The sequence below is a fragment of the Prunus mume genome, linkage group LG2, assembly GCF_029339155.1.
Source record: "Prunus mume cultivar Tortuosa linkage group LG2, ASM2933915v1, whole genome shotgun sequence".
Taxonomy (NCBI): Eukaryota; Viridiplantae; Streptophyta; class Magnoliopsida; order Rosales; family Rosaceae; genus Prunus; species Prunus mume.
In genome coordinates, this window is record NC_142699.1 from 30,182,731 (window position 1) to 30,209,635 (window position 26,905).

Genomic DNA, 26,905 nt, shown 5'->3' on the forward strand with positions numbered 1-26,905 from the left:
AAGGTGGATCCATGGATGATAAAATCTAAGGATTCCTCGTTGAAAAAAAATAAAATTACGAACATAGAAAAAGAAACTTTAAATATTCGGTAAAATAAATAAATTCAGCTTATAAGGATAATGTAAAATATGGAGTAATTCTTACAAACAAAAAAAAAAAAAAACAACTTCAACAAAAACAGTTTTCCAAATTTTTTAATGCTTTCCCAAATGTATAAGTGGCAAACAATTTCAGCATGATATATTTTTTTAATCAAATTATTATTACTACAACAACTAGTCACTTCATCATAATTTCAATTTCATTCGAATCATTTCAATATATGATTGTTCTTCTGAATTGACATTAAATCGAAGCCATTTGATGATTGAGATGAGGTGGTTGTAATCTTATCCGCAAAAATAGGGCATGCGCATGGATTGTTGAAGTTGGAGAAAATTATAAACTTGTTTACAGTCAAATTACCAACAAGGCTTTTTAAAAACAAGAAGCTTAACTAAATCTGCAAAATATAGAGTGATCACTTTAGAGGCGTTGTCATCTCTCTTAAGTTTTTTCGTGTGACAATAATATTGTGTGATTATCACTGACGAATTTATAGAGGCACAAGGAAGTGTAGTTGGACATTCCCTTGCGGGAAAATGTCATGGTCATGCTGGAATATGCCCTTTTGCTGGTGCCCATAAACTGTTCGACAAAATGCCTCAAAGAGGCTGAGTTTTTGTTTGCTGGCTGAGCATCTGTTGCGCGTTGCGCGAAGCTGAGTCTAAGCAAAAATGACATTGTTTTGGACTAGAAGGACAAACAAACAAAACAAAAAAAATCTGTGTGCTTGCAAAGAAGTCTTCTTCACAAGCGGAAATTCAGTGTGTGGTAATATCATACATCCATGATCCGTCGACTTGGCGAATAACTTGTCAAATGAGAGATACATAAATTAATTTACAAGTTATCCATCCATCCATGTCATATCTATAAGCACAAAGTATTGGCTTGATCACTTGCTAACGTAAGATGACTAATTAACTTAAATTATAGCACATATACAATCATTAACACTAAACTTTGAATTGCAATTCTCAACCTAATACATTATAGTATTACTAGGTTAGTAGCAATGCAGTGTATCTGCCCTATACTTTTCCGATTTTTAACCTATACGAGTGTTGTGGTTCATGTGAATAGATGATATTTATTTAATCTCTGAAAATGAAAGGTAACTTACATTCCAACTTGAGTATCAAATTACAAAGTACATTTGCCGCAAATACATAAGAAAACTCAACTTCTATTACTAGGGCATGTACCTACAAGGGTACAATTTTGTGACAATTCCTCATATCATTTACAATGCATTGTACTACAAATAATATGCTAAGTTAATGCTTTATATGCTACATTTGGAAATTAAAAATATAACCGACAAAAATGCTTAATCTTCTTGTATATATTTATGATGAGTTTGATATTTATTTGTAACTAGTCTAGTTCTACAGTAAGAGCATTTCCAGCAACTCTGGCGGGTGGGGTTTGGGGCTTTTTGGCGTTTCCAAGAACAAAGGGAGCCCGGCAGAGGTGGGGCCAGCACTGGCTGGCCGAGTGCTTGCGCGTCAGCGACTCTCAAATTTTTTAACGTTGGCTCATACAATGCCAAAAAAAAATTTGAACACGCCCTACAATGCCCTCGTCCATGTGGCTCGCGTTAGGCTCTCCGATCAGATTTTTCTAGCAATCCAACGGCAAATTTTTGTGCAATAAAAAAATGAAAAAAAAGGGAAAATTTTTTTTAGAATATACCAAAAAATTACTGATTTTTTTTCTTTCTCTATACCTTATAAGTAAATGTCTTTGTCCTTTTACTTTCATTTATTTTTATATTACTCCATTTACTTAAGTTTACAATATAAATAAGGAAGTACCCCCCATTTGGATTTAAATAAAAATACTAGAAAATCAAATTCCCACCAAATCAAGATATGAAAAATCGGTTTTAGTGCAAAATACGATTTAGGCTAAAAATGATGGCTTCATTAAGTCAATATATACTTCATACTAAAATCCCATAAAATCAAGTTTTCTTATTTGATGTGTAAGGAATAAAAGCCGTTAAAAATTATCTTGAGAAAATGATTATTTCCGAAAAACCATTTTTCATACTTAGTCAATATTGCACCTCCGCTAAAAAAATTCTAGGTCCGCCACTATAAATACCAACCAATACTTTCACTTTTAACACCAAATCTTCATACATTTTTTTTTATAAATACCAACCAATACAAGTAATAAAATAAAATCTTATCCAAAAATATTATCCAAATTAATTGTTTAAGTAAACAAAGTTGTGAGGTAAATTATTTGTAATTTTCATTTTATTAATTTCTATGTCATATTAATTTTTATTTAAATGTTTCTTGTAATTTATATATTTTGTTAATATTTCTTGTATTTTCAATATTAATATGAATGTTTCTTGCAATATTTATATTTTGTTTTGCATTTATAATAATTGTTAATGAATAGTATTGACACGTAAGAATCCAAAAATATTATCCGAAAATATTATTCAAATTAATTGTTTAAGTAAACAAAGTTGTGAAAAAAAAAACCAAAAAAATAAATAGTATTTGTCATGGCAAACCTTGCACGCTAGAAACACACTTTGTTAAGAGAGTAGGGCTACTATTCACATGAATAGTAAGCTCCCTTTCATGGTAAGGGCTAACAGATAGAAATACTCTAAGAGCAATCCCAGAACACCGATCTCACTTTTTTTTCCATTTCCATCTCCTCTTTATTTATTTTTTAATTCACCGCTCTTTCAATGAAAAAAGGAAGAAGAAGAAGGAGAAAACTTTGGGAATATATAATGTCTTTATCCGGTCATCCTTTGTAGGGAGGCGCGAGCGTGCATGCAAGCAAGCTGAAAACCCGGCCGGTTTAAAGGACTCACAAAGTCACAGTGCCCGACGGAATGGCACGCGAGTGTACCGCCATACAGAGAACGACACGTGTCCTGAAAAAAGCAAAATGAGTAACTTTAGAAAGCAAGATAAGAGCCATCCGATTAGACAATTGATTTTCCCTCTGCCCCACAGGCCCGCTATACGTGGGCCCCACAATCAACGTCAAATCTCTCATATGGGATTTGGGAAAAGTGGGGAAAAAAGAAAAGAAAAGGGTGGTGGTGGAAATTGGGAGGGCTGTTTCTGGGAGAGCACGCCTGCGATTTTGCTTTGTGCTTGGGTGGCTCTTGGGATTAGCGTCCCTAAACTTTTAGCCTCTCTCTTTCTATTCTTTATTTTTCTTCTCTTCACTTTTTCTGAAATGCCAAAATGCCAAAATCAAATCGTTTCTCTCACCTAATTTTTGGCTTTGGAAATGCGGAATCTCTCATCCGTTCATACTTGTTGGTGCTTATAGATATGACCTGTTTATTTTGCTTTTCATGTTTTGGTATCGATATGACGTGTTTCATTTCTTGTTAATGGGAAATTTTATTCGAAAACAAACAAGGTCTTTCACTTAGAGCATCTTAAATGGTACAAGAAGAATTCTCATGTCACAGAGACACTTTAGTTGACATTGAAGGCAAAATGAGATTGTCTATGAGAGCTACTAAATTGGCTTATCTAAAAACATGACCAAGCGTGTAGCACCCTTCAATTGAGATAAGAGCAATCTGCATTATCCATTACGTATCCTAACCCTGAATTATCTTTATGTGAGACCGAAATAATTAGGATAATACTCATAGTAGTATTAGTAAGTTAATAAGACGTTATTTACTCATTGAGTTGCAATCCGAAATGTCATCTCATGATCCAAACCGTTCACTATGGAGTGGATCAAATGAATGGTTAGCGTTGTATTAACTTACTATCCGATTAGTGCTTCAACATCATCCAAAGGTTACCATTGTACAAGTATGCTAAATTAGACAATATTTATTCATGTAAATTCAATCCAAAAAATAGATGAACTTTCTATAAACAATGAAAATATTCAAGATAATAATCAAATGGTCAAATTATTTTTGATTTGGCTAATTTTTTGCAAGGCTAATATTTGAATGATGAACTAAAAAATGAAATGTATGGATCATGATATGACATTGCGGAGTGAGTCCAACGAGTGGTTAGCCTCGAATTAACTTATTAACCAACTAGAAATCAAGCACTCCTATATGTATTAACGTCACTTAATTTAAAAAATGATTTTTGTAAAAATATCACCTAAACTTATACCTTAGTTTAAATTTGTCACCTTAAAGAAAAATGTTACCTTAATTTTTCAAAATCCATGACTTGTCATCTAACTTTAACACCATTCATTTTTAAGGGTATTTTAGTCCATTTTCAAGGGTATTTTAAAAAATTGAAAATTTATTATAAAAACATTTGTATATCTTTTAAACAATTAAAATTGAAAAAGAAAAAAAATATCACAATCCCCCATCCCATGAGCGTCACCGACGGCTCCAATCAACCCCGCCCACCTTGAAATCCACTCCTCCTTCCCTCTTCACAACCCCTTCATCCATTCCCCCTTCTCTCTCTACCATGGAACACCAATCCTCCACACATAATTCTCTCATCCCACTTTTTTTTGCTTATTTTTTCTTTTTGGAAATTTCCAATTTGCATATTGAAATTTGTGGAAGGACAACTACCAAACCAACAATTGAGAAGCCTACGTAACAAATGGTGACCAAGCAAACTTTAGATCCTAAAACAGAAACACAATGGAGTAAGTTAATGAAACTATGAAGACAAGAAGGAGATTGGATTTTGGGTGGAAAGTTTAAGTAGTTTCATGTATCTACAAATTTCATACATGCTCAATGAACACCATAAAAAAATTTATATATGCTAAGAGAGAGAGAGAGAGAGAAGAGGGGTGGGGGAGGGGTGTCCTCTGCGATGTGTTCGGGGGTAGGTGGGGTTTTTTTTTTTTGGGGTCAAAAGGTGATTGTTCATTGAAACATTGATTCCAAATATAGACCACCAAACAAAAGGAGGCAAAGCCTCAAATAACATACTAAAAAAGGAGAAGCAAAACAGGACTCGACATAGACCAGCATAATGCCTTTCCCCACATAGACTGCGACCTTACATGGAGTTGCTAGGCGGGCACGGCAAGCCATTGGGGTGGGAGCGAAAGGGAGAGAAACGTCTCTTTTTTCTCTTTTTTTTTTCTTTGAAAATGAAAATTGGATGATGTTAAAGTTATATGACAAATCATAGATTTTGAAAAATTTAAGATGACATTTCTTTTAAATTTTTCTTTAAAATAACAAATTAAAATTAATATATAAATTTAGGTGACATTTCTACCAGAATTCATTAAAAAAAAATAAAACCATTGGGCTTCTCACTTAAGAGAACAATGATGAAAGACGCACGACTGAAATAAATAAATTCTTTGTTTCCCGACTTTATTTTGATCGAAAGTTACAACTTTTTTTTGTTATCTTGTAGGATCTCAATCACACAACCTCATAATATCCACCTACATCATTTGTTTATTTAATTCCGTATGTGGCCATTATTTTTAAGAGATGCCATTGATTTATAATAAAGGTCCTTCTGACTCTGAGCAAGAACATGGTTCAGGTAGAAAATTGTATTAAAAAATAACAATATTATAGTAAATAACGCACTCAAAAACCTTTGCCAATTGGATCATCTTTCAAAATGTCAACATCTTTGTACCAGTTCTCATTGTCACAATTGTTTTTAAATTCATCCCCATGTGCGGTTGATTGAAGCCGAAAAAATTGCTGTTTTTCCGCCTGATTTGATTTTATATATATATATATATATATATATATATTAAAAAACTTAAGAAAGTGTGAGGCTGTGAGCTGTGCAAATATTTTTCAGCCCTACTTTTTAAGAGGGATTACTTTTCACGCGTTTTTCATCTCTCATTTGTTAGAGTTTTATTTGTATTGTTATGACTTGGATTTTTTCAAACTTTATTTCTTTTTCATTATTTTGAATTTGCAATCTTAGTTGTGATGCCTATGGCAAAATTTCTTCGATCCTGCATGGTTGTTAGTGAAGGCGCACAAGATTGTCTTAATGGCCCTTTGTGGCGAACAACTTTTTTGGCTGAATTATGAATGCAATCATAGAATTTCTATATAAAAAAAAGAAGAAAAAAAGAAGAAGAGGGATTAGATTTATTAGGTGCTTGAGAAATGGGAGGTCATTTTGTTCTGTCTAATTTATATATTATGGTTTGTTGATAGGAAAAATGGGTGTCTTAATGAAACAACCCATTTATGTAGAGTTTAATTCAGCATAAAGTTTCAGGTTAGACGATATGAAATTATTATAATAGACTAGTAGTATTGATTTGGAAGTCCTCTCATTAATTTTCTTCGCCGGGAACACACCATCCAAAAGGTCCTCTTACATAGAATTATATTTGTGTTTATAATTTTTTTATATAAAAAAAAATTATTTGCAATAGAGATATAATTCATATGTTCCTCTTTTATGTGAGTAGTGAGAGAGGAACATAGGAAATAATGTCACCTAAAGAATCAGTACTTAAAGGCATAGATGTTTCGTGCTCAATTATAGTAGTCACGATCACGAAACATTTGTGACTTTTGTGTGACTATTGACGTAAGAGATATATATTCTTGTTACATGTAATTATGCTCATATATGAAAGACAAGTACCTATTTCACATTGAAAGTAACACTGTGCATCAATGTTTCCTTAAATGAAACTTCCTCAAGTGACCTTAAAGAAGTATATACTCTCGTAAGGGGTTTGACAAATTTAGAGGAGCTATAGTTTTCAATGCCCACATTGCTAGTTGTTTTAGCAGTAGAAGACTTGGTATGGGCATGGTAAAGAAGAAGAAGAGTCAACAAGACAAAGTAAGTATACATGTTGGTCTTTGAGTTGTTATAAGCGGTAGGGCCCATCCTAGTGACTTGTCTTTGCAATAGGGGTCCCATGGTCCCTCATGTCTTAGTGTATGTTGGGTGAAAGAACCACATAGTTGGCACATACAGCCAATGGAGTTTGGACACGTAAAGTGAGTGTGGGGTCCAGAATATGATTTGATTGGTGCTTGAACCCAAGCAAAAACCATGGGTGGACAAGTTGACAAGTTAATGGTCGTGATGTCGCCAACCAGGCCACTGAGGAATATATATATTGGATTGACTTTGACGTGTGGAATGTGGATGTCCCATGATTTTGTGCTAATACCTCGAATTTGTACCCAAATTAAATTTGTTTTAGTTTTTGTTAAGTGTAGTTAATGGCTTCTTATGTCATAGAATTGACTTCTAATGTTGGATTTAAACATGGAGAAAGAAACTCTAAAGTTAAACACTCATTGAGGTTTGTGTTATTCCATTGCGACTTCATGGGTATCAAAATTATGTTTGATTCCCAGTACAGTCTTATTTTCATCTGTTCAATTCTTTTAGATTTGTATTTTTTGAGTTTTATTGTCAAACTTTTGTGTAATTTTTTTTGGTGTGACAGACATGTTGTTATGTGATAATATTGATTCATTCATGTTGCAACACATGCAGGGTATCTATTTATTATTACAAAGTTTACGTCCATAATATATAAATTATGTCGTTCACTCATATTTCAATATGTAAATTAGTAACAACATGTAACGATCAACGTAACACAAAGAAATTTCTGTTAAACTACGAAATAATATTTTATACAAATAATGATAGTATTTTATTGATACGAGAATAAGATCACAAGTACAAAAAAGCAAATCATCTCCTAGAAAATTAAATGAGTCTATACCCAGCTCAAAGATTAGTAGTGGAGTAAAATCAAGACATGCAAATATTTTCCTAAAAATAATAGTCAACGGTTATCAATGTTTAATTTCTAATGTCCAAAAGCGAATCACGAAAAGGGCAAAAAAGAAAAAGAAAAGTGGTGCCAATGGAATTGTGAGTGCATCTCAATATCCTACAAGCAATATGTTGGTCTTGAATGAAATTTAAAAGTCTTGTATATCTTTCCAGACCTAAAACAGAGCTTCACCAAGTTCCAAGAGACGCGTAGTCAACTAAGCTAGCTAGCAGGCCACATGCATTTACAGGTATAGAATTCTTCCTTGTTTTCTAGCTATTGGCCATTTCTAGTGTCTTTGTGATGCCACGAGGAGGGTTATGGGAAAAAGAAAAAAAGAAAGAAAGAAGCTGTTTAAGTTTACCTTACTCTAAAAAAATGTGTCTACTTGCAAGCATGGCAAATTGTAAAAATCCCAGCAAATAATACCATAATGCAGACAGAGATTTCTCTATGGGTCTTGATTAGTACTTAGTGGCACACATACCATGATATGAACTATATGTGATACATGCAACATATATAGAGCTTTCATTGGGGGATTCTTTAAATACTTATTTGAGAGACACTTTTGTAGAGCCCACTTAGCATTGCATTTCACTAATCCAATCCGTCTATTTTGTATATATTCATTCAAAGATCATCTCTACAAAAAAATCACTTAAATTCGATATCATTTGACCACTTAATTAAATTATTGAAATTCAAGTTCTTTCTTAAATTATCATGTTCATTGATTTTGTTGGTCTCAATTAGATGAGAATGATCTCTGAATGAAGATGTGAAAATTAGATGTTTGGATCGTTAAAATAAATTCGTATGGAGTGTCCCTTAATAAAAAGGGACTATATATACCTCACATGTAGGAAAGTAAGGATGGATAATATAAAATACATGGCATCTGCATGATAATAAAGTTCAGATGTCCATATAGGAGAATGAAAATGCTAGGGAGACCAACTTGTATACCATTTCTCTAATAGAGGGTGAGAACCATTGTATTGGTGAGCTCCACCTCTACTAGAGATATGATACACAAGTTAATATCTAAAGATGATTTTCCTAGCATTATGTATATTATATCTAAAGATGATCTCCCTATCATTGTTTCATATTGGATCCCAAATGCCAGCTCATGGTTCAAACTCATCCAATAATGCAAATGAACATCCTCCCACTGCTTGGAGCCAGAGGCAGAAGCCCTCAGCATTCAACCGTAGCAAGTGATGGAAGGTGGAGAATTCATGTTAAAAGTTTGGAGAGGGGCTTTTGTCATGGGGGGGGCCTCCCCAGTCCCCTCCATTATCCCTTTGTCACAAAGACATATAAAATATGCATTCGACTTGCCACTATGTGTCTTCTTAATGGTTGTCGACACTACATGAACGACTGTCTTTCTTTTGTTCTTGCAAGGATTTGTCTCTATTTTGTATTAATGGAGAATTTACTGTAACATCATTAATTCATCCGTTCTAACTTGAGTGGGCGGCTACTTTATACTTAAAGATATACCATGAGTAAAAGTACATGTTATAGTCCTGCTCGGGGGACGGAGCTATGCGAAGGCTAGGTGTAAAAATAATGGTATAGATCCGGCACAAGTCTATGCCAAGGCTCTGGGCCCCCTCCTCCCCTAAATATATATTGGGTGTTATAAATGTTAAATTTAGAGAGATGGATCAACAGTCCACTACTAGCTATGTCGATATTGTCTACAACTTAACCACTTACAAAGCTTAGTAAGTGTGCGATTTTATCACAAAAGGCCTCAGTGATATTAGTAATGGAACTAGGGTTTCTTAATTTAGAACATTAGTCGTAACTTACCTCATCATGTTTTATTTTATTGGGGTATCGGGCTTTCGTAAATGAACTCAAATAGAAACTTACTTAGAATATATAAAGAGCAGTACAGAATACCACTAATTTAGAATCATTCTCCGATTCAAACCTTTTGAAAAGAATATTATTCTCTCTCAAATGTCAAAAACTTTAAAATGATAGAACCACACTTTCTTGGTTGTAAGATTCTATGGTTTTTTTTTTCTCTTCTTCCTAAAATAAATTTTTTATTTTTCCCCTCCAAGAACACTATTTCTCAATTGGGCTGGCCCCCCCAATCCATGTGCAATTGCATTGTAAACAATAAATGTGAATACGACTCACCAACTGAGATAATAGACAAACATGAAGGGGGTCTGTCACCATGTGTGATTTTATATATTAGTTTACATCAACCTGTTCGGTTTGTCCAATTGTCTCCGTGGCTCATTCCTGCACCGAAAACTTGTATCTGAAGTAGTTAAGAACAGTTACTCTGCACCAAAGTATTGTGTGTGAGTTTCCCTTCCCATAGATCGCTTTAATAAAAAAGGATATATCTTGTAATAGTATAAAAGTTGGTCTGGATCAACCCTCACTCTATCGGGTTCCAGCCTACCTACGCGGGATCCAATGGGCCATTAATTTGTTTTAGGGTGAGTTGATCGAGCCAGAAGAAAAAAAAGATTGAAACCCAGGCCACCTATATCCAAACTATGCATTATTTTAACAAATTCAGGCTTAAGGCAAATTCAGGCTAGGAAGTCGTCTCGTTTGAGGTTAAGAATGGCGTTGGGTTGGGGTTGGGCTAGCCTGAGCTCAGCCTTAATTTTTGGGCTATGGGCGTCCGGTATTATTTTTTGGGTTGTGGAATGGTCCGGCCCATTATTATGGGTGGACTCAGCTAGGTTAGTTGTGTAAAGGGCAGGATTTGGGCCTTAAATGTCAAGCCTATGGGCAGCCCGATCCGATAATTAGGTTAATAAATAATGTATTTATAAAATAAGCTAATATTAATTCTTGGCCCTTGAGTTGGGTATGGGCTTAGCCTATTTAAGATAAGGCGGGCCCTGTCTTACCCATTCAACCCTTAGGGCCGACAAAAACCTGTGACTGGGTAGGGCCTAAGCTAACCCCTCTCAAGGTCGGGCATACATGCCTTGGTCATCGCAGTTGAATTAGGATACTTGTTCGCTATTAAGCCATGTTGGTTGAGTTTACCCCAAATCCGCCCCATGTTGTACAATTTCAAAATGTTTTATTTTAAACAATCAAACAAGTAAAATAATAGTTTATAGGGTTAATTACTCAAATGGTCCTCAAACTTATACCCAATTTACATTTTTGTCCCTCTTAATTAAATTATTCGTTCAAATGGTCCATCAACTCTATATTATTCGGTCAATTGGTGTTATCATTACATTCTGTCAATGTTGCTGTCAAATGTAAGGGTAAAACCGTCCATAACCGTCCTGTGTTTCCAAATAAATAGGTGATAAATGGTGATACAGTAGTGATACATACAAGTGATAAAATGATGAAATGGTGATACAGTAGTGATACAATGATGATAAATGGGTGATAGAAATTGCTGTTTGTGTTAACTTTTGGTTTCTTGTTTTGTTTCATTTATTCTACTTTTATTTACTCATTTCTAATATCCTAATTGTATTTTCTTTTGTGAAAAATATTGATTGTACATAAACAAAATTTGATTTTAATTTCAAATTTACGTGCTTTGTATTCGGCTCCTATGTCACATGTAATGGATTATGGGCATACCGCCATTATTGGCATCATTGGGTGATTATCTCCTAACAATGAACTTTCTCTTTTCAGAAAAATAAAGATAATAAATAAACAAAATCAAGTTAACGTTAATGTTTGGTCCAATATATTCAATTAGATGTGTCATTAAAAAAAATAAAAATTCAATTAGATGAAAGTGAACCAATCGATTCAATTGTTGCTACATACACCTTTTTAAAAGAGGGAGTTAGAATATTGCTTTGTCCAAAAAAATAAAATTTTGTTACCAAAGAATACTTGCGTTGTATTATGATGGTATAAAAGACAAAATTGGAAGTGAAAATTGAGGGGTTTTTTTTATTTTTATTTTTAAAATTTAAAAACTTTAATATGTGCCCCTTTTTACCACACAATCATTTTCTTAACTTCAACCATTAGTTGTTTTCTTCCTAGTTTTGTGGCTTAAATGTCATAATTAACCCATCATTAATCTTTAAAACTCAAAATAAACTTGGTGTGTGTTGGGAGTATCATATATTGAAGGATCAAAGTTTTGTCTTGATATTTAAATGATTTTGGGTCCCTCCATGCATTGCCAATTTAGTTTGCGTTGAATTCTCACATTCTAATATAGTATTAGAGTATACTATTTATGTGGCATACACAAAGGCCCTACGTACATTCTCTCACGTGGAAGGATGGAAGTGTTGTTTTAATCTTTAAAATATCTTGAGCTTCTCATTAATTGCGAATTGATTTTGAGTTGAATGCTCACATTTTAATAGTGTGAGAATAAATAATTATCTATTATCTTTCAATATACAGTAGTTGTTTAGCTTCTTTTTGCTATAATAAAGAAAACTTTTAAATCATAATTAACATAATTAAGGTATATTGTAAAAAGCTATAGCGACTGTGTAATATGATGATATTGGACAACTTCTTGCCAAGATGAAGAGGTTGCCTGACTTAAAGGGTTGCCAACCCCTTCCCTCTATAAAGTGTGTACGGATAATAACAAAACCCAAAAAAATTAAAAATTGAAGCAAATCTATATATGCTTTAGGCAAGGTCAAAATGAGAGACGATGCTACAGAATGGAAAGTCGTGTTAATGATGGATCAGGAGGTAATTCTACTTTGAGGCTGCTATGAGGATATGGAAGAAAACATTGACGCAATTAATACTCATCAATTCATCTGAAGAGGACATGACGATAGTTTTGGATCTATGAGCATAGGAACTAGACCTAGGAATCTTATGATGGCTATGGTTATGCCATGTCTGAATAATGGAACTAGATATGGAGCTCGACTAGTTGTTAATCCTAACTATCTCATAATATAGGGATCAAGAGAGACATATGTATTGGACAACTACTCGGGTTTGACCATGGTTGTTCCTCATTGTTTGAACCTCATGCTCTTCATTTATGTAGTTGGTTGTAATCCAATGACTATGAATTTATGCATGGTTGCATATATATATATATATATATATCTTATTATTAGTAAATTTTGAACAATACCCAATGTACATAACATCTACACAAAAATTATGTGTTTCAATGCCTAAGAGGAGATACCTAAAACGATAACGATATATCCCCCGGTAAATTGGAGGCGATATTTCTGCACGGCCATTTGCTTGTACAATTACGAATTAGTTAATTGAGCTTAATTATTATTATCATTATCATCACTTCATTATTAATTAGGTGTTGCTGTGATGAGAAAATGGGAGTGAGTGGTCATGAAAGAAGTTGGAATATTTGTTGTGATGGCTTTATACTTTGCCTCCATGGTGTATGTCGAGGAGGGAACTACTACATACATGCCACATATTCTGAACCCCTTGTTCGTGAGTACATGCATCTTCATCTTAATTTCTAATTATTATTTTGCACTTGAGCATATTTGGTGTACGTAGGTTAGATTGGATTTGATAAGTCACTAGATTTAAGGTATGTTGAAAGAAGAAATGGAACGCAACTTCCAAATTTTGTCCAAGTTGAAGGTAAGAAGATGGATTAGTCCATTATCATCCACACAAAATGGTAGAATATCAACACCGTATAACTTATCCATTTTAATTCTCAAAAAATGAAAAGCTTCAACTCTGCTTTCATTTTTACCTTTGAATCTTACGAGTATGTGTATCAAATCTAATCCAACCATAAAGGCACCAAACGTGTCCTTGGATTTGCCTCCACTCTCCAACATGAATTCAAGGGCATTTGTTTTCCTAATGTTGATTGTCTTTCGGGCAGCCTATGCATGCTCTGGATATAATATTACACAACGAGATTTGGATTTTGCTACAACAAGTGATACAGGAAAAATAGGACATCATGTAGAGAAACATACGTTGTGAAATGTATAGCTAGGGCTACAAACAAAATGGAACAACCTTGCCTTGAAGGGTGAAGTCATGGATTATTTAAAGTATATGAAAATGGGGCATACTTTTGATTATTGAAAGTATTTAAAAATAAAAGATGAGTTTGTCAATTTGCCTCATGAATTAGTTGCTGGAAAAAGAATTTGAATCAATTAGCCTTCTATCCAACCTCATGAATGCAACAAGGTTGCCCATGACCTTTTTCGACATGCTTTGGGTTTAGGTTTAGAGAAATTATAAAAAAACCCAATACCCAAAACACTTTATAAACACACCCAAAATCCATAATTTCAAAATCCATTTATAAACACACCCCAATTGTTGATTTTGGAGTTAATTTTGGGTGTGTTTCTATGTTTAAATAGTCCATTCTAAGATTGGGTTTATTTATAAAATTATTCATGATTTGTCTTACAACAAAAGCAAATGTGTAATATGGTAGTAAGCAAATTTGTCTTACACGAAATATTACATGAAAATTTGGCTTGTCATTAAAATCACTAATGATTTCTTACAACAAAAACAATTTTGTATAAGATATTTAACTATCTTGTAAATCATTTTACAATAAACATTACAAGAGAATTTGGCATGTAAACATTGCTAATGGCATTTCAATTTCTCACTCACAACCCATATCCCAATTACACTTGAACTCACAAAATAACAAAGGTGAGAGAGACATTTGAGAGAACTCATAGTGAGTATGCAGTCTTTTAGGCTTAGAGAGCGTGTATTTGATATTGATATGGCATGAAGAGCTTTTGTCATGTTAAGAGTAGTTTTAAATATAGAAAAAGAGTGGGAAATTGGGTAAATGGCACCCTTGAAAAAACATATAGGTAAAATAGCGCCCTTTTATAATTCTTGGTAAAATGGCAAGGGGAAGTACGTATAGGTGTCATTTTACCAACAATTATGAAAGTGGTGTGCCATTTTACAAAGACGTTTTTGTAAGGGTACCATTTTAAACAATTTCCCAAAAAGAGTAATGTTTTTTTTTTCTAGGCAAAAAGTTAAAGTAGTATTAGGGAGACCACATTATTGTACCACATTGTGTACCTCATTTGAATAGAGATATGACCCACTAATATTGTGGTAAACTCTCATCCCAATTAGAGATATAATACACTTTCATCCTAATTAGAGATGTGTACACAATATGGTACAATAATGTACTCTCCACAGCTTCTATAAAAATGCAAATGTGGATAGTCCTAGAACAAATCTATTTCATACATACATACATACGTACATACATGCAAATGTATTTTCCATGTTTATTTAGCCTATACTATTGGAAAATTTAAAATCTAAATCTAAAATGAGTCTAAATCCTTCAAAAATAACCGACAAATAACCATTAACTTCTAAATATGCATATGCATCAAGTTTGCATGATATTTGTAGTATTACCAAGCATAGAATATGTAAATTTTCATATAAGACATCCTTTTATGATGTTTCAGTCACATTTATATGTAGGTCATGTATGCATACGAATAGAATGATTATTAGCACATTTTTAGTATGAAAGTAAGAGTAAATTAGGTTAAAGTATGATATATTTATAATTACAAATGTTTCAACACTTTTGCAAATTAAATAAGATATTGGAAGAAACTAATACAAGGTAATGAATACAATCCAAAACTCAATCTAACTTTAATTTATCTACTACATTTTCTTCAGTGTAGTTGGAAGAGGATATGAAGTTTTGGGCAAATAGGTGGTGGTATGTAATGAAAATAATGAGAAAATAGATAACACCATCTTGGGTGCCCAATTATGAGTAATCAATTCTCACAATTGTTGAGTTTATCCAACTTGAGTACATTGAAATAGGGGGTGATGTGATTGAGTATATCCTTTGAGTAGGGGGAGGGTTAAAAAATCCTTTGAGTTTTCTAGAGGAAGTTACATCAGTTTTAGTACCAGTGGGTCAGCGTTGGAATTATGAGTGAGTTTTGACAACTTAGCATCACAGAGGTTACCACTCTTGAAAAGGGAGCGGATCTGCTGTTCCCCAAATTGGTGTCCCTTCCATGTCTCGTCTCTAATTTGCTAACACGTGTCAACTAATATAACAGGAAGTTAACTTTGTTAACTTTTTTATTTGACAATTTTAAAAATAAAAAAAATAAAAAAAAGCCCAAATATCCGAGCGAGCCAGTGAGCATCTTCCTCTTCTTTGCGTGAGCGTCTTCTCCTCTTCTCCAATTGCAGCATCAATTTGTTCCTTGCAAAACCCAGCCATACCCACTTTCCTCCCTCATAATCTCTGCATCTTTTCCAACATCAACTCTCAAACGCTTGCATAACCTAGTTCTCTTTCCTCCTAATCTCTGTTAGGAAATTTCAGCTCCATTTTTCTCAAACCCTCGGCTTTATTCAAATTGCATCGGCTTCATTAGAGATAGGGATTGATTCCTATGGCTAGGATTGTTTAAAAGGTTGATTACTATGAGTATGAAATCAAACATATCACTTTTTTTTTGTTATTGTTGTAATCGAGACATGGATTGATTCTCTATGTTTGAAAAAGCCAAGAACTTGTACACTAAACAAAAAAATTCAACTTCTACATATCATGAAGATAAAACTTAACGAAGAAAACTGAACAAATAATACTTTGATTTAGTGTATATTATATAAGTTTTCAATACACAGAGCTTTGCTCACCTCCATCCACAAGGCTTGAACAAAAGGTATAATCGATTGGTTTTCTTCTCTGAAATTTCCTAATAGAGAATAGGAGGGGAAGAATTGGGTTTTGCAAGCGTTTAAGAGTTGATGGTAAAGAGGATGCATAGATTATGAGGGAGGAGACTGGTTATGGCGGGTTTGCAAAGATGCTTGAGTAGAATTATTTTGGGTACATACTTTATTACTAATTTTCTTGTTTACTAAAACACCCAAAATGATGTTGAAATTATAAAAAAACCCAACACCCAAAACACTTTATAAACACACCCAAAATCCATCATTACACACACTCAAACACCATTTATAAACACACCCAAAAAGTTGACTTTGGAGTTGATTTTTTGTTTCTATGTTTAAATAGTACTTGGGTTTTTTTATAAATACATGTCTAAGATTGGGTTTATTTATAAATTTGTAATTTTCTTATTCAACCATTAGTTGTCTCATTCATAATTTTAGGGTAGATATCAACACCGAAAACCATTTTAATTCACCAATAATCTATTTTGTAAAACCAACAAAATAACTATAAGGTTGAATAGAGAATTAGTCATTAAATTTGGTGCGTGATTAAATAGAGGAAAATAATTAACATTTCGGGTTGTGATGCTATTAGATATTATTAATGTAGTATAATAATCTTGGACGACTTGCAGCCAAAAAGATTAACATTTGGACGACTGCTTGGCTTTGAATTACACCACTACAACCAAGTTAATTGGGGCTATATGTTATTATTAATTATCATTATTATCATCTCTTCAATTCATTAGGAGTTTTGGGGAGAATATGGGAATACACATGCAAAAAGTTCTACAGAATATGTTTCACATCTCACTTTGATATTTTACCGGACTTAATAATAGGGATAAAGTGAAATGCAAAACATCGGTTAAGAGAACAAAGTGGGTCACTTTGAGTCGTTTTAGGGGAATATAAGATTTCACTATAATTTCAAGAGACATTATAGCAATTAAGCATTTTTTAAAATATTTTTTCCCCTAGTAAGTGAAGAGTAAAACATGATTAATTCATGAACTTTATTCTTAATCAAACCCAAACCAAAGCGGCCATTATAATTGGAATTGACCGTTTTAGTTGGTTCAGCCAAATTGATGCCCCACCCCACCTCTGGTTTCATGCCACACATTCATATTGACCATTTAATACCAAAATCTAAGATCCATAGACCATTCAACAATTGAAACAAGATTTTATTGTTTTACAGCATAAGATTCTCTTTTATATTTGTTCGATTATTCTGCTAATTAGAGGCTTAAACCTAACTAATTCGAAACAGACGTGAGTTCACTGTACAGTTTAAGGCGCAAACCTAATTAACCCAGACCGCGATGAATGTACGATTATGTTCTCCAGGGAAAAGAAAAAAAATGGCGATGATACAATTGCATCCACACTCTCGGACCCCACTGAATTCTGCATAACATGGTTAGCGTTTCCATGTTCTCAGCCTCCCCATCCTCCTTGAACCTTGTACGTTTCACCTAACTCTCACTCTCTCTCTCTCTCTCTCTCTCTCTCTCTCTCTCTCCCTTCCTCTGGGTCCTGTGTGTTCATTGTTGCCTATTGAGTCTGTTGTTTTTGCAGAGTTTTCATTTTGGTCTTGGAAATAACTGGAATTTGAGGACTTTTGCAAGACCAAGCGCTTGTCTCTCCCAGGTATATATATGTTTCAGCACCCAATGCAACTGTCTCTCTCTTTCATTTTTCGATACTGCCTAGAAACAAAGTAGAGAAATTAAGAAATTAACAATTTGAGTTTCACTAGTTCTTATGTATTTGAACGTAGCAAAACCCTTAACTCCTTTCTGTATTCAGGATACTGATTTAGTAATTTACTCCGAGGGTTTTCTGATTTTCTGAAATAGAAAGAACCCAGTTCGAAATATTGAACTCCGGAGTACCCTTTGGTGACATTGGTGTCCTGTGTTTTTTGCCTCCTTGTATGTCGATAAAGCTTCCATTTTGTTTCTTCATTTGGTTGGTTTTGCCGTTATACAGGGGATGAGTAACTAGTTGTTCTTAATTTCAAGCCCTTTAAGGTTTGATGAATTTGTTTCATAGAATGAGAATTGTCATTATATCTTTAAGGATCACTTAGAATTGTCAATATTGGTCCAAACATATTGGAACTTCCCAACTTTCATGGTGGTTAAAAATTCAGGTGTGGACTGTCACTTGTATGAAATGATCTCTTTGAAGAGGGTGAAATCATTGTCAAGTTTGTTAAGAATCATTGCCAATGAAATGATTTGATTAGCTATGATAAGAGTTATGGTTCAGTGGTTTTTCGATTAAGAGCTGCTTATTTAAAAAGGAAAAGAAAAAAGAAAGCCTGTAGAAAGATTCTTGTATGGTTCTTGTGTTTTTGTTAGCTGCACATTTTTGGCTATAGGCTTTCGGAGCTAGAAACTGATTCCCAAGTATGATTTGTTTAATGTCAACATTTTTTTTCAATGAACTTATGAAACAAGTCTAATCTAGTTCATAACGGATGGAAATTAAAATGAGGATGTCAATAAAGGCCACAGATGGCGGAGGAGATTCTTATGGGTAGTAATGCAAGAGGAAATAATTAGGCATGTCATCACTGTTATTTCAATACTTGAAAGCCCTAGAGGTTGCTCAGATGACACTGGATTCAGTAAGCATAGGTCTTAAGTTCGACTTTCTCTGACCTTGGAGTCTCATAAATTGCTGTAGTGGCGTCTGAACTTACCAGTGTAAAAAGAGGCATTGGAATCTATTATATTTAAATCAACGAGTGCATGTGCTAATTTATTTTTCAGAAGTTTCTTTGCTCCCTTTTTTTTTGCTGTTGAGATGTCCACATTTGCATCCATTTACTCTTCTAATTTTCTTGCAGGAAAGTAGGAATTTAGAGCCAAGCAAGAAGCAAGATAAAACAAGTGGGATAGGGAAAACCAGGTCTGCCACAAAGGATCAGATTGTCATTTCTAACGTTCGGATATCTCAGCGGGAGAGCTCCCCTCCACTTGTTACTGCATTGAAGGCTTCAGCTGAACAAAATGCTGCTACCTTTCACTTCCCTGGGCACAACAGAGGTCGAGCTGCACCATCTTCTTTGACTCAGCTTATTGGTTTAAAACCATTTCTTCATGATTTACCTGAGCTTCCGGAGCTTGACAACCTCTTTTCTCCAAGAGGGCCCATTTTAGATGCTCAACAACAGGCAGCCAGTCTCTTTGGGTCATTGGAGACGTGGTTTCTTGTAGGTGGTACCACGTGTGGAATACAGGCAGCGATTATGGCTACATGTTCCCCTGGAGAAATTTTAATTCTCCCTCGCAATTCACATATATCAGCCATATCTGCTATGGTATTTTCCGGTGCAGTACCCAAGTACATCATCCCTGATTATAATTTTGACTGGGACATTGCTGGTGGCGTCACTCCATCACAGGCAAGTCTACAAGAAATGCTGGTTATGGTTATTACTTCAAAATGAGACTACACAACTACATTTTTTCACTTGTAAATATTTGGTATGTTATTGCTTAATATGAATGTAATGGTTAAAACAATCAGGATAATACAAAAAGTTTCTTTTAACATTAAAAGATGCTAACAGAATTATTATGATGAACTCTTACTCCCTTTTGTGTTACATTATTACCATCATTTTTTGCTGAAATTTCTGTATATGACCCGAAATGGGTGTTATAACAGGTAGAGACAGCAATCAAGGAAGTGGAGAAAGAAGGGCAGAAGCCAGCTGCAGTTTTGGTCACTTCCCCCACTTATCATGGTATATGCAGCAACTTGAGCGAGATAACCCAATTGTGCCATTCTCGTGGAATCCCTGTGATTGTTGATGAGGCTCATGGGGCACATCTAGGATTTCATCCCCAGATGCCAAATTCAGCAATGCATCAAGGTGCTGATTTAGCTGTACAATCCACTCATAAGGTTCTTTGCTCTCTCACACAATCATCAATGTTGCACATGTCAGGGAGTCTTGTAGATAGAGAGAAAATTTCAAGATGTCTTCAAACACTTCAAAGTACTAGCCCTAGTTATCTGCTTTTGGCATCATTAGATGCGGCTAGAGCTCAAATTAGTGAAAACCCAGAAACTATTTTTGGAAAGGCATTGCAATTGGCCATTGAAACTAAGAGTATGATAAGAAAGATTTCAGGTATTTCAGTGCTTGACGCTCAAAGTTTCCCTAATTTCCCTGCGATTGATCCCCTGCGGCTTACCATAGGATTTCAACGGCTTGGCTTATCGGGTTATGAAGCTGATGAAATTTTATATGAGGATCATGAAATCATTTGTGAACTTGTTGAAACCCAGTCCATTACATTTGCAATGAACCTTGGAACATGTAGAGAGCATGTCCAGAGGTTAGTGTCGGGAATAAAGCATCTAGTGGCCGCTTCTGCATCCACTCTGGCTGCTAAAAGGAAGGTCGAAGGTGGTAATTCTGCCCTCTTTGCCGATATAGAAACAAGCTTGATTCCTAGAGATGCCTTTTTTAGTGGTAAAAGGAGAGTGAGTATTGAAAAAAGCCTTGGGGAAGTTTGTGGGGAGCTTATATGTCCATACCCGCCTGGGATTCCGGTAATGGTCCCCGGCGAGACTATCACAAAAAAGGCATTGGATTATCTGCTAGATGTTAGAAGGAAGGGTGCTGTCATCAGTGGAGCTTCTGATCCCCACCTCTCTTCCATAGTTGTCTGCAATATGTAGTGCTTGCTTGGCAGGGAGAAGGTACAGCTAATTTATTTTCTAAAATTTTGTTCTGCTTCAAAAAGAGCAGCAATCACACATGAAATGGAATGTTGATGTACAAGTTTATTGAACCACAACCAAATTTATTAAAAAAAAGAAAAAGAAACAAGAAATGCTAGAATCTTACCTTGGCATTCAGATTTTATTGCATGATCAAGTTAGTGGTAAGTTTTCCATGGCATTAGTCAGATCCTGGGTTTTTCTGCCACCATATGATACCGGATGTCCAATGGCCCAATTTAGGTCTTGTTTATTGCACCAGCCAAGTTCAGTTAAGTAAGAATATATTGTTTCATGATAATTATACTACAATTTAATATAAATATTTCCCAAAATCAAAATATATTTGCAAAATGACAATCATGTTCTAACCGGGTTGGCCAGATCAAAGTTTGCAATTAGCCTGGGCCACTTACTATTGATAGGACAGAATCTTGAACAGCAAAAAACATCCACCAAAAAAGCACTGATTGAATAATTCCTAAGCCACTTGTCAGTTCTTATTTTTTGTGTGTGGTCATAATGCCACTTGTCAGTTCAATACTAGAAAAAGAAATCTTAAAAGAGGCATTATTTGCATTGCACCCCCAAAATAGCCATTGCTCTCTTCACCATATTTGAGTGCATAGAGTGTGGAAGCCATATTTGGAGAATCTACCCAAAAGAGTTAAATTTCACAATTCATGCTCTGGCACAAGACATTCAAATGTAAAGATGTAAAGCTGCACAATCATCCGACTCAATTGCATATACATGTGAAATTGGTTTGCCTTACCTCTGACATGGCTAATCAAAAATGGACTTTCTTTCTATGAGAGTTCTTTTTTACATATCACAGGCATGAAGCCTACAAAACCCCCAGACCCCAAAATGATTCTCATGCGTTCAAACCTTTCCTTTTCTTCTCTGGATATACTGTATATAACTTTGTATTATAAGGCAAAACGAGAGAACACAAAGAGACATTCAGTCAGCAAATAAAAACGATGGACAGCGCTCCGCAGATAAATACGATTTCAAGATTGATCAGGCCCTTCTACCTTGACTCTGTGCTACTATATGCATTAGCCCTGTAAATCTTTGATGGAATTCTTGTTGCTCGTTTCTTTGTTGGTCGAACAAAAGGATCAAACAGAGGTGCCTGTGAGTATGGAGAGCACGCTGGCCTACCAAGTTGCAAGTCTGGGGAGTCATCTGGACCAACCCATGCTATGGGACTTACTGCAGCAGAAAGACAACTATTAGTTTTGCGTTTTATTTTTCTGCAAGCAGAGAAAGATACCATCTCTGAAGTAACAGGACGTCTAATCTCAAAAGTCTCTATGTCCCCAAGAAGGAGAGAAATGATAAAAATTCCAGATGGCAAATTATGCATCTCCCTGCCTAAATTTTGTATATCACATTATACTAAATGTCTTAAAGGAAAATGCTGTAGAAACAAACAGATGTGCAGGAACACAATGTACAGGGCATCCCACTCAAGGGTTTTCTAGTTGAACTGCATAATGTATTGCACAAGTCGAGGTCAATACATAAATGAATCACAGTATATGTAGCAGGAAGAATGCATCGGTATATGGAAAGCACAAACACTTTGCAGCATCGGCTAACGAGTGTAAATTTCCAAACACATCAACTCACCAACCTTTCTATGCCCGTTTCAAACAGGTAAGAAAAATTTGCAATTCCCTAATTTTCTTTTAGGTGTACTTTAGACTTCGGCAAGCAGGCAACGGTGGAAGCATTTTTACCGACTAGGACAAAAGCAACTAATGGGGTATAAGCATCATCAGGAAACAATGTCATTCCATATCGACTCGGGGAAATAATCTACTGGAAAACAGACCTAGAAGTACAAAACTATACATTGTATAAGAATTCATACCTTCTGCACCAGGTTCAAGAAGTCTCTTGGCAGTAGAAGAAGCTGTCAAGTGAGCAGGACGCTTCTTCACATAATTATCAGGACGCTTCCTCACATAATCTTCCTGCAAAGGCTTTGGAGTTTGAAACGAAAATTGTGACATAGTAACCCCCGCATCCAGATACTCAGGATGTTGAAGCAAATACCTGAAAAATCAAAACCAGCATAACTATTAATCAAAGAGCTAGCTATGATTGTGAAGAAATCCAAGCTAAGCTAAACAGAAAGACACAAACTTACTTTTGGATCTCCACCGATGATCGAAGTTTCTTGCCTGATGGTGATTCATAGTACCTGAATAAACAAAATAGATAACTGGGCATGTCACAAAAAGTTGCAAGTTGGTAATGCTTATGAATATGATAAGAGGACATACACGTCTGCAAATCTGGTGCCTCCTTCACCTCTAATCCTCAGCAAGCGTTGCCAGCCGGGTGGGGGCTGAGCAATGTTGGGCTTATCAATTGCCCAGAGCCTGCTTCCATCTTGAGTAATGTCTTCTGGGTCATCACAAGAAACAAAATCCCGCCATTCCCGTGCCGTTTCGCAGTAAAAGGGCTGCTCCAGAATGTGTTCACGAATCTCTTCGTACTTTTCCTTTGTTGGGATGAGCCTCCATTTGAAGCAGCTGGCACACTGCACAGTGAAGGCCCCAACAGATGGCAAAACCCTAGGTGGACGATGAAATGGAAAAGGATTGGGCCTGTTCACTTTCTCATGCACTGTAGCTACAGCATTAGCATTGGCTGTTGCAGGGTCATAGAGCACCAGCTGATGAGAATTAAAATGGGCTTGAATTATTTCATTGTCTGAATCAGATGACGATGAAGATGATGAGGAAGATGAAGATGAAGCTGAAGCTGAAGGGACATGTATGTCTTCTTGGGTAAAGCTGTTTTTTTCTTCCCTCCTCAGCTTGAATGTTATTTTGGTGGGATTTCGAGAACCCATGGAAACAGCAGATCTCAAACACCTCCTGGAAAGGAAAAAAAAAAAAAAAAAAATTCTACATACCCAGATCCAGTTTCAAGTTTCAACAAAACATGCGACGATTTTACAGAGGATGTTCTGATTCTTACGGAGATGAGGATCAGAGATCTGTGACGACGATGATGCTGCAGGGATAGGAATCGAACAGAGCCGTTGGTTCCGAGGAAATGCGTAGATCCTACGGTCGGAGGTCAGGTCGGAGGTCAGTTCGGGGACTGCACCCACTTGAGGTTTTTATCCTTGGTCAGAGAGAAATGGAGAGAGAGGGAGAGTCCAGAAGGAGATTATTGGCTTCCCGTTTGTGCAAGGAAGGAAAAATCTGCCTCTGCAAGTTTTTCACCTTTTAATTTTAATTAATTTATTTATTTTGGGGTTTGGGTGACTTCAATTACTACAATTTTTAGTTTAATAAATGCATTTAGTATCAAAGGAAAAAGTTTAATAAATCCAATTAGCAAATGAGTAAGAAAGAATTTGGACTTGGATTGGATGTAAACAGCGGATATTAGAGCAAGTTGCACAACTAATGGGATGAAAAGGACTAATTTTAGACAGTAATGCTACGGGTGCTAACTCTTCTACTAACTTTTAGTTATCAACTGATGCGGTATATATCATAGTTATTTCCCGCATAATCTTTTAATTACCCAAAATTGAAAGTTTTAACTAAATAAAATAAATGTTTTCAAACGTGCTCATCGGGGATGTATGGTGGTCCTCTGCTGAAGTCACCTTAGTACCCTACCCGCGGCAGTAATAGTTGGTGTTGGGTTCCGTGGCTATCGACCAAACACATATATTGCAGACTAGGCCCAAAAAAAACAAGGGAAAAGAAATTGATCTTATGAAATTACCAAGGATTAAAATATCGGCCGTGCAGATAATATCGGGCCTCTAATTTACGGATATTTCGGGGGATATATCGTTATCGTTTTAGGTTTTGGGAAAAAATTAACAAAAATGACAGATATAGGTATTGAAACACATAATTTTTGTGTAAAACTTTCATAGATGTTATGTACATTATCAATGAATGTATTGAACACATAAAACTCAAAATTTACTAATAATAAGATATGCATATGATGAAATATAAGTGGTATGTAATGCGCATTAATGAAAAGTTTGAAAATAAAATGTTATTAGAATGAATAAACCATGTATAAATCCATAGTTTGTTTAAACATTGTATTACAATTTAGATAAGTGTCCATCTACATAAATGAAGAGCTTCAATGAGGTTCAAACAATGAGGAACAACCATCTAGATTCATACAATAGTCATACCAAGTCATGTAACCCGATCAGTTTGTAAGTCATGTTTGAACATAGTACACATAGGTCTCTCTTGAGCTCCCTAATGTCCTCCCATATATGGGATAGTTAGGATTAACCAACTAGTAGGTCCATAATTTTTTTTATCATCTTGAGCTTCATAACTAGTTCCACTATAATTAGACATGACATAAACATAGACATAGACATCATAAGATTCATTTGAGTTAGTACTAGGTCTAGTTCCTATGCTCATAGATCCAAACCTGAACGCAATGTCCTCTTCAGATGTATTGGAGATATGTGGGTAGTGAACTGTGCATAGATTCTTCATATTAATAAATTATAGGGTTTTGAGCAAGGATTAGTTATTTTTGGGTTTCAATTTGCTTTAATTGCCTTCAAAACTTCTGAATTTTTTTTGGGTTCAGTTATGGGTATCGAGAAATATCGGGGATATCGGCAAAATATCAGGAATATCGCACTTATCGAGGATATATCGTCGATATAGGGGAAGATATGGCTTTCCCCCCAATATCGGTGTCGACAGTTGAAAATACCGATATATCGGCAGATATATCGGTGTATCGGCCGATATTTCAATCCTTGGAAATTACAGAGATGAGTATTCCCTGCAGCCAATGTCTAAAATATCGATGGTATCGAAAATATCGATAGTTTAAAAATACAGATATTTTGATGGAAATATCGGGATATTATCGATATCGATAAAAATTGAATAAAAATCACGGAAATTATAAGAAAAACTTGAAATTTTTTATTGAAACTTTGGAGGATATTTATTCAGTCAATTATCTATTAGTTTATCACAAAAAATTGGAAGGAAATGCATTGCATGATGGGTTTAACTGATTTAAGTTGATTATATAACGAGCTGACAAACACTGTGAGTGTAGAAAATATGTAGTAATTAATGAAAGAAGATTAAACACATCATAATTATTTATATATAATGATTTACTACAATATTTTACACTTTATACATAGCATAGTAAGATATATGAGTGATTTAGTACCACATAGAGTCCATATGAGGTTCAAAATTTTTATTATCTTCATCATCTCTATGTGTAGAGAAAGTTTATTGTGAAGAGTAATCATCAAATGATAAATCCCTAAAATAGTTTTGCATGTAATTGTTAACATGCCACCTATATGGATCCGAGATTGGTTGACATTATCCATAAGCAAAATCATTTGAAGATTAGATCTCAGATTCTTTCCATGAGCCGCTCGATTTCTTCCCAAAAGGAAAGGTCAAAAACTCGCATTCTCATATGAAAATCTGATTCTTGCAAAAACAATTCAAAACAAAACAATATAAATATACATATTAGCATGTTATCACAAAAACATAAACAATATCGTTGTTAAGGCATTGGATGAGT

The 26,905-nt window shown here is 34.9% G+C and overlaps 2 protein-coding genes across 3 annotated transcripts; one reads left to right on the forward strand and one right to left on the reverse strand.

Moving 5' to 3' along the window:
* Positions 1-17,838: 17,838 nt before the first annotated feature.
* LOC103323723 (uncharacterized) lies at positions 17,839-21,445 on the forward strand. Its single transcript, XM_089046610.1, has 4 exons — positions 17,839-18,025; positions 18,140-18,211; positions 19,419-19,980; positions 20,247-21,445. The coding sequence occupies exons 1-4, from the start codon at positions 17,978-17,980 to the stop codon at positions 21,263-21,265; spliced, it is 1,701 nt and encodes a 566-aa protein (XP_088902736.1). The 5' UTR covers positions 17,839-17,977; the 3' UTR covers positions 21,266-21,445.
* A 571-nt stretch (positions 21,446-22,016) lies between these two features.
* MBD02 (methyl-CPG-binding domain protein 02) lies at positions 22,017-24,530 on the reverse strand. 2 transcript variants are annotated; one of them, XM_008225734.3, is made up of 5 exons: positions 24,311-24,530; positions 23,608-24,207; positions 23,472-23,525; positions 23,193-23,377; positions 22,017-22,528 (listed from the first exon to the last, which is right to left on the reverse strand). In XM_008225734.3, exons 2-5 carry the CDS (start codon positions 24,180-24,182, stop codon positions 22,344-22,346), a joined length of 999 nt encoding a protein of 332 aa, XP_008223956.2. In that variant the 5' UTR covers positions 24,183-24,207; positions 24,311-24,530; the 3' UTR covers positions 22,017-22,343. The 2 variants fall into 2 exon arrangements, with proteins under 2 accessions (XP_008223956.2, XP_016646853.2); XM_016791367.2 differs by having other exon boundaries at positions 23,608-24,528.
* Between the last annotated feature and the right edge of the window lie 2,375 nt (positions 24,531-26,905).